Source organism: Homarus americanus, unplaced genomic scaffold (assembly GCF_018991925.1).
Source record: "Homarus americanus isolate GMGI-L3 unplaced genomic scaffold, GMGI_Hamer_2.0 scaffold20465, whole genome shotgun sequence".
Lineage (NCBI taxonomy): Eukaryota > Metazoa > Arthropoda > Malacostraca > Decapoda > Nephropidae > Homarus > Homarus americanus.
Genome location: NW_024756914.1, coordinates 2,561,923 through 2,578,503, shown reverse-complemented (window position 1 = coordinate 2,578,503; position 16,581 = coordinate 2,561,923). Strand labels below are relative to the sequence as shown.

The following is a 16,581-nucleotide window of genomic DNA, read 5'->3' as shown; positions in this document are numbered from 1 at the left end:
ACTCTCCTCTTGTGTATAACTCACTAGTAACTCATTTTTTCCTCTAATCATCTGTCTTTTGCTTCATGTTCATTAATAGTTTCTTGTGCTCTTCCCTCTATTACTGTGTGATGTGAGAAGTTTGTTTCTGACTGCTAAATGTTTTGCTTGTCATTCTCTACTGTGACACATTGTTTGTAACAACTGTCATATCCAGATCTTCCTTACAGATTATGTGTGTAATGTATTCTTTCTTTTATGACTGCTGACTGACTATGAGGGACTACATACACAGTACGGAGTATCTGAGTTTCTCCATACTTCTAGAGAGTCCTTAATTGTTGCTTGACCTGCTCTCATTCTACATTTTTAGATCTTGCCAAAACCTGTATGTAGTTCTGAGTGATTAATGCCCCGTGTTCTGTCAGCTCTTTCTTCTATTTTCCAAAGAAATATCCTATCGACTTGTTATAATTTATCCATCATACAGGATCCTTCTACCTTGTTATGCCGTCTCTTAATTTAATTTAATATCCAGGTTCTATGCGTAACCAAACAAAAAAAAGTGAAGTAAATCAAAAGGGAATAAAAATAAATAAAGTAAACTTCAAAGAATTTAATTACATTAAATACTAACACAATAAAGAGCCTCTTAGGCTGTCACAACAAATTGATTCACTATCGAAACTTTTAAGACACAAATGATACTGAAACATCGAAACATCAAAAGAACTGCATAAACAATATATGTAGTATAAAAATAAAGCACTGGATTACGTTAAAACTGCAGAAACATATAAAATAACTAACACTGAAATTAACTATCGTGAAACAACACTGAATTACTTAAATGTAACTAAGCAAGCACTGATGGACACATAAGAGACATGAATAGGTACTCACATAGATATACCACATTGGTGGTGACAGGAACACAGAAATAAAATAAAGTATAAGTAACGGGTGACGGGTGTCACTCAAAAGAACGTGAACTGAATGACAAGAGGACTGGACTGAACTCCGTCTGCTGGCGGGGTACTATATATAAGGTCGGCTCCCGCCAGTGCGACACGCCGGTGAAACATCGGTTATTTAGCGATGCAGATAGTTGTTAGGGAAACAAAGAATGCTTGTTGCAATACTAAATGAAGAAATAAGATGGGCTTGAACAAATAATGACAGTTAAAACCTAACAGCACATGGTAAGGTGACTAGAATATATAATAGTAAATATAACACATCATTACAGGAATAATATGGAACAACATGGAAGCATGTTATAAAAAATAGTAGAAAAATACAACACGGTCGTAACACTTCCCCCTATAAAATAAAATTTTTGCTTGCACAAATTTTGATATGACATAAGTGTTCATTCTGTGGGTCTAGATAACAGATCAGCCAGCACATTGTCTGAACCCTTAACATGTGTAACATGTAAATTATAGTTCTGAAGGAACAAACTCCAGCGAATTAATCTCTGGTTTTTTAACTTGAATGTTTTGAGAAACTGCAATGGTTTGTGATCTGTATAAATTACAATAGGCCTACTTGGTAATAAATAATAACTGAAATGTTGCAAAGCTAGGATAATTGACAGCAATTCTTTTTCCACTGTTGCATAGTGGGTTTGAGCTGGATTGAATTTTTCACTATAAAATGCCACTGGGTGGTCTACACTGTCATCATCCTCTTGCAACAGGGCAGAACCTGCAGCATGATCACTAGCATCACAGGCTAGCTTGAAAGGCTTAGAAAAATTAGGGGCTCTCAAAATAGGGTATGAGCATAATACATTTTTCAAGCTTTGAAAAGAATCCTGACACCTTGAAGTCCAACAAAAAATATTACCCTTCTTCAACAAATCAGTAAGGGGTAGTGCCAACTTGGCAAAATTACAAATATATCTCCGGTAATAACCCACACAACCCAAAAATCTGCGGACTTGTTGTTTGTCACTCAAAAGAACGTGAACTGAATGACAAAAGGACTGGACTGAACTCCATCTGCTAGCGGGGTACTATATATAAGGTCGGCTCCCGCCAGTGCCACACACCGGTGAAACATGGGTCGTTTAACGATGCAGATGGTCGTTAGAGAAACAAAGAATGCTTGTTGCAATACTAAATGAAGAATTAAGATGGGCGTGAACAAATAATAACAGTTAAAACCTTAACAGCACAGGGTAAGGTGACTAGAATATATAATAGTAAATATAACACATCATTACAGGAATAATATGGAATAACATGGAAGCATGTTATAAAAAATAATAGAAGAATACGACATGGTGGTAACAACCTCCAGTCCTGACTAGCAATCTTTCTCTCTTATAGTCCTCAAAAAATTCACCAGCACTAGTCATGGCAAGAATGTACTTTATGTATGTATTTATTTTGTCTTGAGCTCAACTCCTCAAGTACAGTACAGGTTTATTAGGATTTTACCTCATATTTTGTCTTAGCATCACATGTCCTTCAAACAAATATCTTAGTTGTATTATCATGTGTTGACTGGCTTCAGCCTATGTACAGTACAGTATTACCCCACTTTACGCGGTTTCACTTTCCGCGATTTCTCATTTACGCGGTGCCTCGCCAGAACCGAACTTTCACTTTCCGCGGTGTATCTACTCATATACGCGGGAAGCGGCGCGGGCAGGATGTGCACAAGGTCGCCCAGTCATCAAAACATTACCGAGTTCTTCACCCGCCACCCACCACAGCCGGCCTAAGTCAGTGATAGTGATAGTGAGGATATGGACTTGTATGGACTTTGAGGGGTTTGACAAAGAGGCCCTGCAAGCCTCTGTGGTGGATAGTGTTACAATTGATACAAGTGATACAGGTGAAGGCCAATAATCTGCCCTCTGCCTCGGAACCAACCCCCCATCCCCGTGTGCCCAGCCATCTTTTCTACTAATGTAAGTGTTAAAAAACCTAATATTATTGATATTTCTCTTAATTATTAATTGTGTGTGCATACCATCATAAAATTAAGATGTAATTTTTACTACAACGTAGGTATTGTGTCTGAAAAAGTGGAGTTTGGGGGTCGGGCCAGTCTCTATTGGAATTAATCCCATATGTTCTGTTGTTCACTTTACGTGGTTTTCACTTTCCGCGGTACCCTGTGGGTTCAATTGACCGCGTAAATCGGGGTACTACTGTACAGTACTAACTGATAAGGTTATTATCATGTGTTGACTGGCTTCAACCTATGTACAGTACAGTACTAACTGATAAGGTTATCACTGTGGAATTCTGTTAGATCTATCTGTGGTGACACACAACTGTGGTCTCTAATGCTGGGGACCACTACAGCAGACTCTCCATGCAGTGCCAGAATGAGAGGAGAGTTATTGCAAAATAGTGAATCATGTGATATCACCCGATGTATTTCAGTAGGAAATATACGGTACGGGATTGCAGCCCAAAATATACATACACTAACAAAGTTCCTTGAATGTCACTAATTCCTTCTTTTCAAAACACTTTGTAACAAATTATAAATCACCTTGAGTACAGTACAGTACAGTACAGTATTGATAATTGTGGTATGTTTGATAGGCGCAGAAAGTGTATGAAGAGGCTGTGAGTGCTGGATACACAGCATTATTGGCACAGGAAGATGAACTCTCCTCAGATGTGCTTCATATGGCTCTTGGCAACCTCCCTCCTGGTTAGTACAGTATAAAGGTTCACAATAATATCTATACATGAGCCTCTCACCTAAAATTACTAATATAACTTATTAATAGGAAAATGCAGTACATCTGCAGTAATGTTCTGTATGTATTGAATATTTCAGGACTAAAGGCTGAGCTTAAACTTTGTCTTGTGATGGAGTTGAAGGTGCAGACAGATGGAGGCGTGAGCTTTGTGATGCCAACAGTTCTTAATCCTCGCTACTGCCCATCAGATGTCCAAGAAGTACATAAAGGTAAATTTATCCTCAAAATACATGTTTTTTCCTTTCAGCAGAATACAGTTATACAGTTTAAGCATAAATATTGCTTGGAGCAAGTGAGGTGTCGTGCAATTACCCAAATGAATCATATCATGACTTCCAGAATGTTTCAATCAGAAAGTAGTATCTGGCAACTCATTTTATTTTCATTTGTATTGTTTTGAGGTGGAACACAATACTGTACAGTACTGTATTCTAAAGCAGTTTTTCACAAATATTGTAAAATAAATCATGTACGTAGTTAAAATAGTACTGTATTAGTATATTTTAAAACAAAATAATAACATAGCTACAAGATTATCACTCAGGGACACAGGAATAATTTGTCGAGTCATAATTGGACTCATAATGAAAAGGTATACATTAATTGTGTTGAGCTGAAATGAATGTAGAATAAAAAATATGATTTGAAATAATATTGATGCTCACCTCCCTTATACCACGTCCATAATGAATATGTAAACAAATATTTTCCATATTCACCACCTGGATGGGTGATGACATAAGGCAGGAAACATTCACAAAACAAAATGTTGAGCTTTAGATGAACTATATGTTGAAATAAATGTTTCTTGATACATTTTCCACAAATAATTATAAAAACAAAATATAAAACATAAGATTTACGTTCAACTGTCATTCATTACGGATGAAAGAGGTAAAACTTGGTTAAATTGCTAACTTCTATGAAACCTTATTAAAATAATAATAATTTTTGAATAACAAATGCCTTTCATATTGCTGTAAAAATAAAACAACTGGTAAACAAGGAAATAAGCCACATGCGGAATATTGTATACTAGAAGTACAGTAAGTGTTGCTGTATCATCTGGGACTGGCTGCCCCCTTTTTCCTGCTCACATCTTCTTTATCTTTCAAGCGTGGAGTTGGGATGTAGCTCTTTTACTTTTGCTACCCGTCTTGAAGCATTTTATCTGCAAAATTTTAGAGAATGACAGAAAAGTTTAGAAGTGAGAAGTTTGGTTGAGGAGTTTGTTAATATTACCATCTTACTACAGTGGCATCTGTTGTGTGTGGATAAATGTGGACTGTAGGTATAACAATGAGTGATCCACACGACGGATCGGGTGAAACGGCATATAGTTGAGCAAGTTCCAAGTCAAGGAAGGGATAAAACGCTTCACTTTTAACCGAGCACATACTTCCAACACTATTACAATACATATAAATTTTACATACCATTAAACAGAAACAAAACGGAAAAAACAATGTCTTGAGTTGAAGTGGCAATGGCCACTCCATAGCACGGCCACGTCACCTAGAGTAGTCGTCTGGTTCTTCAGTCGAGGCCTCTCGACTCAAATACTCCTCTGGCAGTTGGCAGGCCCTTCCACTTGGTCCTCGAAGTCAGACATTCCTGCAGGACAGCCTTAATACTTCGACTTCATTCCAGCAAACAGCAACGCCAGACTCTTGAATGGGGCCACCGTGCAGTACCACACTAGTCCGGTAATATCTGCACCCCACCGTAGTTCCTCCACACGGTGTCATCTCTCTGTGCTCCCAGTATGTGAAGTGATAATGGTGAGACTCCCACTTCATAGTGGATAATCTGGCCATCTCCTGCCTCAGGTCTAGTTGCTCTGGTTGGTCTGCCGACGTGTGGCTGTGTGCTTCCTGCCCCCTCCCCTCCCACTGCGCTGACCTCTTGACAACGACTCTGTGACTGCATTTGTGGTGAAACAGATTTGAATTAGGATTAGAACGCCTGAGCTACAGCCCAAATTACCGAACTGGACCCAGTAATTTTACCACTCGCTCACCTCCCGCCAAGTTGCCAGATACTGCTGTTTGAACGAATCATACTGAAAACCGTGACATCACTTCTTCTGCCAAGTCCTTCAAGTTCTGCATGAGCTTCCTGTGCTGTTCACTCTGTAATATAATAATAATAATAATAATTAACGGTTTATTGAAAGAGCTTGGCAGCCAGAAGGCTGAAAATATACAGTTACATATTTGGGGAATGGGTTACGAATTACAAATAATATACAAGTAACATGAGTGACACAAATAAGACATATAATAACTAGATGGGGAAAAGCTCAAACTACAGTTCATTTCAACATAGTGACAGTGCAAGGAGTAGTGTTTACTGGGAGTGAATACACTGATTTATTACAAGTTATTGATAATTTTTACAATGGTTGGGACTGGGCTGTTCTTATAGCGATCAGTTCGTGCACGTATGGGCTGGATGCGGTTGTGGTGTCGAACAGCAATTCTCGTGTGATCTGGGTGAATGAATACATTCCGAAATGTCTCGCTCCTTGCTAAGTTTTTTGCCTGCCGAATAATTTCCTCACTTGTGTGATCCTGAGGGGGGATGACAAATTCAGAACCTCTGTACAGTAGAACGTTGATTTAAAGCGTTTCAATTTAAGATTATTGATTTAAAGCGACGCCCACAATTAAGGACAATGTTTTAATTTAAAGCGAATCTTTCCTATTTTGCGCGAATCAATCTGGCGCATCATATTTTAAAATTCGCGCCTAATGTTTCTTTGAACACGCTACACTGTCCTAAGGGCAAAGCTGCACTTTACATGTACTCAAAATAATGTACTAAATGATTACTAAAATTTTTGGCTAGTGCAAACTATAGCATTATTATTTCAAATTAATCACTATCTTATAAGAATTGCAGCAATGTTAATTGTATTCTTTCAGGTCAGTTTAGTGACATTTTATAAAAGAAAAACTTAGTCACTCTTAAGGACAGATAAATAAATAAGCACTAGACCTTGGCATCAACTGTCAAACATATCACCTCACCTCCCCCATCTTCCCAGCCAATAAACAGACCATTTTCCATCCCTTAATTTTAGCTGTGTTGATTTATGAGTGTTTGTTTTAACATAATACTACAAAAAACAATGTTTTGTTTATTCTAGGAGATGGGCTGAGGTGCATCTGGGTAGACTCTCAGTCTTTTTAGTATTTTGTGTTTCTCTCAAGTGCCAAACTAAATTATTCCATTGAAACAATACTTGATTTAGTGCTTCCTCCGCCTGGCTCTCAGGGACTCCATAAGCTATTACGTTGTTCCTGCAATCGAAACATTCCCATTTTTCCTTCTCTCCCCTAATGGTAGGTCTGTTAGTTGCCATCTCTTCGACACACTTCTTCAGGCCAGACAGTAGTGGTGGGATGTTTGTGTGGGAGCTCCGTGTTTTTCGTCGAAAAACAGGGTCTTTCCAGGAGAACCTAGTCTGATTCGTGAGTAACTAGTGAGTGTCGTGACCAGTACAATATCTATCTGTGATCCCCCTAAGTAGATATATTTGTCAATTTACTGGTGAATCTGTGTCTACGAAATGAGGTGTAGGCCCACCAAGCTCCCTTCAGTGCCACGGCATGTAATCTGAGCCCTGTCCACCCCCACCGTCCCACCAGGCCACCCAGCTGACCATACAACTTGACCGTCTCCCTACTGCCAGCTACTCAGCCCTCACTAGCTCCAATATGTCTAAGTTGGCTGCTAGTATCAAAAATTCAAATTTCACGAAATAACAGCTGACTGATGTGATAATGGAAGTCCAACGGACTCTCATACAGGACATCGTACACCAAATGAATAAGGAGACCATCAGGAAGGTAGAAGAGGCTGACTGGCGTTTCACTGACCGGCTAAGTGAGATTAAAAGAAGCTTGGAATTCTCGCAAGGGGAAATAAGTGACCTACAAGCAATGTTGAACGTTGTAGCTAAAGAGAACCGAACACTCAAGACCCAAGTTCGACAGCTGAGTGAGGAGAATTCCAAGCTCAAAACGGAACTAACGACAACAGCAGACCGGGTGGATTATGTGGATGACATAGGGCGGCGAAACAACCTCAGGATTGTCGGTATCCCTGAAGATATCCACAAGAACTGGGAGTCATCCCAATGCAAAATTTCACGCCTGCTGAATGACCATTTTAAACTTCCTGAAGTAAAGTTTGACCGTGTTCAACGCGTCGGGAAACCAAACTCCTCCCTCCCCCGCGACATCATAACAAAATTCTCATCCCCCTCTGACCGTGACAAAGTGTTTTATCAACGCAGATCTCTGCCCAGGTACGACTAAAGCCCATCTACAGCAAATGGACCAGTTTAAAGAAGCCAGGAAACAAGGGAAACACATGACGTTCAGTCATAAAACTCTTGTTGTGAGGAGTCGGGCAAGTGGACACCCGCCCACTCGCCCACCCGCTGTTCCAACCCCCAAGCCCCTTGAGAACCCCCTCCCCATTGAGGGGGAACCAGCCACTGTCGCTATCACCTGAGGAGTCTCCCCCCCCGCCGGCCAACTCGAATACTACACGTCTACCCTCTATGGAGGAAACCAGCAACCCTCAAAACCGAGTGACAGGCGCACCTCCCACTCTATCTGGGAGTCACCCTCAACAGCACCGGTCATCCTAATTCTGTTGGTTGTAGCACTTGTGAGTACGATACCCCCCCCACTATTATAATTTTCATTGATCTTCCTTTTTCACACCTCAGTGACCCTGAGTTCTTACTGTTCCTTAATCAGTATCAATGTTCCCACAATGATGATGCTAGTGCCATTCCCTTAGATGTGCTATATCGTACGTGTTACACCCCATTCACCCATGGTGTCGACACAATACTCCCTCATATCGATCCTGATGCCTTTCTACAAAACTCACTGGGTTACACCAACCCCAACTGTAACTATTACTTTCCTGACTCCCGAGTTTAGTTCTAGTCTCCTACTACCTCATTCCTTCTCCTTGATTAGCCATAACATCAGCAGTATTCCCTTCATATAGATACCTTTTTAGATCAGTGTTTATCTTCTATTGCCCACAAATTTGATGTACTTGGGTTCTGTGAGACCAAACTCACTAACGATATTGACCATTTGTATAACATTCCTAATTATAATAGACTCTGCGTCAACATGTCACAACACAGTGGTGGTGTCGCCCTATATGTTGATATCAAGTATAACACTTCAGTAGGAGATGATTTAAAGGTTCAGGAGGGGTACATGGAGAGTGTTTTCATTGAATTACGTAACGACACACGAAATATCCTAGTAGGAGTAATCTACAGAAGATCCCACACTAATGTAAGGAATTTTCTTGATAAATTTTCGGAGCTTATCACTATCATAAGTTCAGAGAGGAAACATTGCTACATTACAGGAGATTTCAACCTTGATCTATTAAAATCAGAAACCGACACCTCAATATTAGACCTTCTTGCTACCTGTCATTCTAAACTCTTCTTCAACACTATAACCAAACCCACTAGAGTAACTGCCACCTCTGCCACTGTGATAGATCATATCTGGACTAACAACACTCCTAACAAACCTGCAAGTGGAATTATTTATAGCAATATCTCAGATCACTTCCCAGTTTTTGCCAAGTATAAAACAGCCACAAGACCTGAAAGGTCTAGTAGAGTCTCAATACAATACAGAGACTACTGCACCGACAACATGCTCCTTTTTGAAAACAATCTAATGAATGCTAACTGGGATCTTGTCTATGCCTCCGACAACCCTAACGTGAACAGCTGCAACTTCTCTTGCATCTTCAATGCTTGCTTTGATAAATGCTTCCCACTCACGACTAAGTCAGTGAAAACTGTATCCATTTCCAAACCCTATATCACAAGCGAAATTAAGGTAATGATAAAGGAAAAACACAACTCCAAAGGGAATTTGCAAAAAGACCCATGACTTTCGGTGATGCTTACCGAAGTATCTGAAATAGAGTAACTCAAGCAGTTACAAATGCCATACGTAATCATTATGCAAATAAGCTCCAGTCAGTATCAGGAACACTCAGCCTTCGGCCCCTCACTCAGCTTTTATGATAAATGATTCATTTGTAACGGAACCCTCCCCCATTGCCAACCACTTCAACGAATATTTTATTAATGTTGGCAAAAATCTTGCAGAGAGCATCCCTGATCACCATGAGGAATTTAGAGCCTACCTGCAAAACAGACAGCGAAATGAGCTGTTCTTATCCCCTGTCACAGCAGATGAATTACTGGCCATCATAAAAATGTCCAAAGATGCAGCAGCAGGCGAAGACAATATACCAATGAGCATCATTAAGAGAGTAGCCCACTTATTACTACCTGTTCTACACATTTGTAACTCCTCTTTCACTAGTGGTGTCTTTCCGGATAAACTGAAAATTGCTAAAGTTCACCCCACATATAAAAAATCTGGGGACAAAGGTCTCTTCAAGCCTTGAGTAAGATACTGGAAAAGCTAGCATGTAATAGACTAAACTCCTTCTGCAATGCCAATAACATCTTTACAGACTCCCAGTTTGGATTTAGAGCTATAAGGTCGACTGAGAGTGCTCTGCTATCCTTTACTAATGATATCTTAAATTCCTTTGATGACAGTCAGTTCACAGTCGGTATATTCTTGGACCTCTCTAAAGCCTTCGATACTGTCGACCATACCATCCTCCTTTCAAAGCTTGAACATTATTGCATTAGAGGCCTGTCCCACAATTGGTTTACCTCATATCTGTCCAACAGGATGCAGTATGTCTGCTATAATAATCACCAATCTGACTCCTCTCCAATCTTATATGACGTCCCCCAAGGTTCCATTCTTGGTCCAGTACTGCTTTTGTTGTACATAAACGACATAGTCCACGCCAGCACACTCATAAAATACAACTTATTTGCAGACGATAGTAATCTCTATGCCAGCAACTCAGACCTCCATTCCTTGATGAGAACTATGAACACTGAATTGACTGAAGCCAGGACCTGGGTAATACATAATATACTGACCTTAAACCTTGAGAAAACCCACTACACGATCTTTCACAGAAGGAAAAAACTTACCACCAGACTTGGATCCCCTGTACAAGGTCTGTCCAAAAAGAAACCAAACTTCTTAAATAGCGCGCCAACGAGCCGGCTCAGCGTACTCGCGACGGGAGCACTGTGTAGCGGTGACCTTGACCTTTAGTCTAACACTCGCCGCATCACGCCACGCCAATTAGTCATCGAGCTACACGTGCTAGAGTGAACGTGTGTTTAGTGCACCTGACGATTTGTTGCAAGTTGAACATTGAAGGGTCTTGAAGAGCAACGTGTTTACCTGAAATTCTGTCTCAAATTGGGAAAAACTTGTAAGGAGACTTTTCAAATGTTGCAACAGGCTTATGGGGAGGATTGTTTGAGCCGTACGCAATGTCACGTGTGATACCAGCGTTTCAAAAGGGGAAGAACATCCACCGAAGACCATCCCAAATCTGGATGTCAGAGTCGCTCAAATGTGGAATTGATGTTGATCGTCTTTTTTGATTGGAAGGGCGTCGTTAATCTTGAGTTTGTTCCACGTGGTCAGACAGTCAATAAAGAGTTTTACTTGGAGGTCCTGAAGCATTTGAGGGAGGCAGTGCGAAGGAAGAGGCCTGAGGCGTGGACAAACAAGACTTGGATGCTGCACTATGACAAAGCACCTGCTCACGCGTCGCTCCTTTTCCGTGACTTTTTGGCGAAGCACGAGACGATTCGTCCCCCAGCTGCCCTACTCTCCGGATTTGGCCCCTGCAGACTTTTTTTTGTTCCCAAAGTTGAAATCCACTCTGAAAGGTCGCCGATTTCAAACGATAGAAGAGAGAGAAGAAAATTTGCTACGAGACCTGCACACCATCCTTCAAAACGCATTCTAGGACGCTTTCCAGAACTGGAAAAAAAGTTGGGAGCGGTGTATCAACTGTGGAGGGGAGTACTTTGAAGGAGAAAAGTCTGATTAAGTTGTAAGAAAAGCAATAAATTTGTTTTTTTAAAAGTTCAGTTTCTTTTTGGACAGACCTCATACCTTGGTAATACAGTCCTCAAACACCAACAGAATACTGTACTAAATTCCTCGGAGTTATTGTTGATGAGAAATTTAACTGGAGAAACCAAATACAAGTCATTCACAGTAAAGTCAATAAACAGTGCAGTATCATGTATCACACTTGACAGTCACTCACTCTCACAGCAATGAAAGAAATCTGTCATGATCTTGTTTACCAACACCTGATACATTGTCACACACTATGAGGGGCCTCTGCCTCTTCAAAAACACAATCTCTGGTTACTGCACAAAAGAGAGTTGTACGGACAATTTGCTATATATTGAAAATGTTAAAATTCGAATATATTAACACCTACCGCTATGCCTTCTTTGTTTACAATTCTATCAATCACTTGCTTGAAAATAATTATTTCCAGTTCCGGAATAATCAGAGACACAACTTAAGGCACCCAGAGCTACTAAGACCACCCCCATGCGCTCCTCTCAGTCCCAGACCTCCATAAAATAACACGGTGTGAAGGTGTGGAACAACTTACCCCCACCCATCCAGCAAAGACTAACTCCCTTCCTTTAAATCATCTCTTAAAATATATCTATTGTCTAAGTATTAATATTTCTTGTAACACCTACTATATTTACAGTACCTGCTTTTATTGTACCATCAAAACCATTTTATTGGAAATCATCATGTAAATAGATAAGTAATTACCATTGCAATAAACATAATTACCAACTAGACATAATCCTGACAGCTCTGTTCTCTTGTTCAACCTTATTACTGTACAACCCATGTTGTAAGGGGGGTAGGAACAACAAGCTAGCTGCCACCATTTGTAAGAGCGGGGGCTGGTACTACTTACTTACTGGACCACCGAGGCCCCCATTTGTAAGAGCGCGCACCACAAGCTGCCACCCTGTAAGGGCTTGGCACTCTTATAACAACTTACGTAATACTCTGACCTGGTAGCGTGACGTGAGAGGAAAGCCCATGGGTACATGTAAATATAGTATTGAGTATTAGGGAAAGAACAACGGTGAATACTATAGGTGAATCATAGACCCACATACAAATACTACACTGTTTATTAAACACAAAAATGGTTACAGAAAAGACGTATTCACCCAAAACAGGAACTCCTGGTACCATGCCCTCAGGCTCAATTTACTTGCACCACTACTGAGTGTACCCACACCAAAACACACATAAACTCTTACAGCAAGTTAGTACCAATAAAACCAGTGGCACCTGCCAGTACAACACTCAATACCCCAGGGGCATTACTCCAGCGGCCGCTATGGGGGTCTCATCACCAAGTGACACCTTCAAACAAACTCCGATAATTCCGGTGGACTAACACCACCACACCAACAGCCCCACCGAGCTATGTACTGTACTCATCCACCAATGAAGGGGCTGGCAGAAGTTTGGGGGCTTGAAGATCCGGGTTCACCACGAGGGCAGGGCGTTAGGGGAATCCTACCCCCTATGGGGCCCATGGGTGGTAGTGGAGCTTCTGACAGTCGGGGTTCAAGGGAACATCCGACTCCACTGGACCTCATACATCTCCCCAGACTAGTGGATGCGTCATCCACGCTACAGACATGGCCTAGGCTGCGATAGGGACCTGTGGGTGGAGGAGCGTAGCGCTTACTGACGGTTTATAACGAACCTCAACGTTTCAAAGGGACATACATTAAGGACATAAGATACTTCACTCAAAGCACATTAACTACGTTACTGTAACACTTGCAATCAAACTATTAATTAGGTCAAATCACTTAAAAATGGCGAATTACAACACGGAGAAGGTGGAATGACCTACCTGTGGGGGGGAAGCGTGGCGCTTACTGGTTTGAAAACGAACCACCGCCTTCCACCCACGCTAAAGTCGCGGATTCCACCTACTCGACCATTTCACTGAATTACGTTACTGTAACACTCTGACGTTTGAAACTGAGACTACGAACTCAGTTTCATTCCCTACTATTATCTTTACAAACCTTGTTCTGACTGAGCTATCAAAAGCAAGAATCAAATTGATCATAAAAGGTTGGATGGCAACAGGTCCCAACACGCACCGCCTTGCGACAACACCGAGGAGCAGATTCAAAAAGTTCCCTTCAGAATATCAACTAATTCCTCAGTTAATCTCCCTACCACAATTTCACTATGATTATTAGAGTCTCTGATATTCATAGGTGAAAAAAAAAAGGTTTACAGGGTCTCGGTAGCCGAAAGAGTTTACAACTACAGCCAACAAACATACGACATCTCGATGAAGTCATCAAAGAAACAGGGAGAACGGAGGACATTTCCACTGGGAGACTAAAAAGGTTTTGTGGACGTGTGAGCGTAATATGGATCGTTAGTTTTACAGGTTAGCCGTCATTACGATCATGACACTGTTCCCCCATTAAACTTAAGTTTTTCAATTCCACTGTAATTTATGTAAATATAAATAAAAAAAATAAACTAAAAATACAAATAAAATAAAATTAACAAATATTGAAGTGATAACCGTGGTAACATTATGAGATTTTCTTATTACCACCATGCTAGTGTACTATTCCAGATGATACTAAATGTTACATAATACTTCCTTGAGATAAATGTATAGTATATATCAGGTGCCTAAAAGAGAGCTCAGGTTCTCAACTGGCTCAGCCATGTTAATATTGTTATTATTATCCACTCTGTATCTGTGTTTTTCTGGCTAAATAAACTGTTTCAATTCAATTCAATAAGGGCATGCACGTGTTGGCAGGCCGGCTGAATCAAGAATTTTCTGTTAGCCCACATAAATTTCCACTACTGTAGTCTGTATTAGTTTTCAAAATGTGTGGGGGATACAGTATCTTTTAAAACTCTTAATGGCAGAAACAGTGGTCAAAGCATCAGCCAGCCCTTCACCCAGAGGGGCTGGCTGAAGGGAGGAATGACGACTCAACGTGAACTCAACGCTTAACATCATGAATAACAGTGCCAATTTATGCTTACAGTCTTTAATTAATGCTTATTATGCTTTCTTTATATGGCTGATTCTTCTTCTTGCTTGACAGTGTGCATGACATAAATGTATCAAGGGAGGATGGTAGTTTTTGGAGGGTGGCTGGTCCATAACCCCCTGAATTTGTTATTGTATATGTTCTGGGTACCAAGTTCTATCTACAGGAGCAAACACAAACACCTGTAGAGTTTTCGTAGGTTCTATTTACTGGACAAACAGAGATACACAAGCGAGGTGGCTCTCCCTGATCTGTCCGGGGGGTCAACTAGCCACACGCTGCTAACTAGGCTGAATAAATAATGTATATAAATGGAGCATATACATAATATACATACCTGTACATCATACATAATATACATACAGTTATAATCTTATGGAATTAATTGTGTTGAAAACCGTTGACTTTTCACTCTGCATATGTGTTAGTTATATTGTATACCTGTAACATAAGTGATACAAATATCATACTACAGTACAGGGAATTTTAACATAGTAACAGTGCAAAAGTTGAACACACTGGATGACAATGTCTGGGCCCATACTGGCTGAATGCAGTTGTGGTGTTGAACAGCAATTTGCTGACGAGGGATCTTGGGTGGAAGTATGTGCTGGTGTCGAGTAGGGTATGTGTGTTTGCCTTTGATATGTGTATCTCATATACTTGACATGAATTATGACTGTGAATTTCTTCAATATAATTACAGCTAACGTGACCCCAGATGCCGGGGCAAGGCTACTTACTGTACATAAGACCTACACCATCAACATTGAGGGTGAGGTGAGAGGTAGCCATGATATAACAAGGATCATCTCCCACACTGATCCTCTAAATGTTACCATCAGTGAAGATGCCAAATCTGCTCAGGTGAGTTATTCTTTGTGTATTGGGTATGTGGTTTCTGCTTCCATATTTAACCAGACTTTTAGATAAAGTGTTCAGGATTATTTAGGTAAAAAAATGGTGTGTCTAATTAATTAGAACTGATTTTATTGTTTCTGGTATCAACATTTCTTAATTTTTTATATAAAAGAATGGAATTCCCATCACTATATCGTATTGAAATATGCCATTGAAGGATATCTTATTGTAAACGTCTCTTAGAGAATTTATTGAGGATCATTATGGTATCAAATTTATCTCCCTATTAGCCACACTTGAGTGAGGAAAGGGGAGAAAAGTTACCATAATGATCCTGAATAAATTCTCTGAGACGTTTACAATATGATATCCTTAAATGACAAGCTGAATAATAAGGTAAAAATAAGTCTTTTACTGTATATGAAGGGTACTGGTATTAATAAGCTCAAATTATTACAGTAACATATCTTTACTAATTAGTAAATAACAAATAAACAATATTTTGCCCAGTAAGAAAGACAGAGGCAGGCGAACCTTCTTTAGGGGTGTTCGGTCAGTTTCTACCTCCAAAGGTCTCCTCCACCACCAGTCTCTCTATGTACACAACTAATCAAAGAATTTATTTGAAATACTTTGTAACATTCGGTACCATAATATCATGACCACTGGGGCTAGTTGTACTGCCATTGCCCTGTGAAAATCCATAATTTGGAGCAACATATTATTGTACTCACTTTGTACTCAAATGTACTATGCTAAAGGACTAAAATTTTTATCTCTTGTGCAAACTATAAGATGTTTATACTCAAATTAATCGGTATCTGGCAAAGATTCCAGCAATGTAAGTTATATTCTGCTAAGTTTAGTGTGTGGCATTTCATTCTATATATCCTTATCACCGCCATCCGTCTCCCCTGCTGGCTGGGGGGTGGTGGGGGGTAGGTG

The 16,581-nt window shown here is 40.2% G+C and overlaps 1 protein-coding gene across 1 annotated transcript; it reads left to right on the top strand.

The window, feature by feature from the left end:
• The first annotated feature begins 3,527 nt into the window (after nucleotides 1-3,527).
• Nucleotides 3,528-15,748, top strand: LOC121857251 (von Willebrand factor A domain-containing protein 5A-like). Its single transcript, XM_042353232.1, has 3 exons — nucleotides 3,528-3,660; nucleotides 3,790-3,921; nucleotides 15,482-15,748. The coding sequence occupies exons 1-3, from the start codon at nucleotides 3,636-3,638 to the stop codon at nucleotides 15,706-15,708; spliced, it is 384 nt and encodes a 127-aa protein (XP_042209166.1). The 5' UTR covers nucleotides 3,528-3,635; the 3' UTR covers nucleotides 15,709-15,748.
• The last annotated feature ends 833 nt before the right edge of the window (nucleotides 15,749-16,581 follow it).

Bases quoted from the DNA above. Each gene is read 5' to 3' on its own strand.
- LOC121857251 (XM_042353232.1), top strand. From the start codon at position 3,636: ATGGCTCTTGGCAACCTCCCTCCTG. The intron at 3,661-3,789 runs GTTAGTACAGTA...TGAATATTTCAG, and splicing joins TCTTGGCAACCTCCCTCCTG to GACTAAAGGCTGAGCTTAAA. The intron at 3,922-15,481 runs GTAAATTTATCC...ATATAATTACAG, and splicing joins TGTCCAAGAAGTACATAAAG to CTAACGTGACCCCAGATGCC.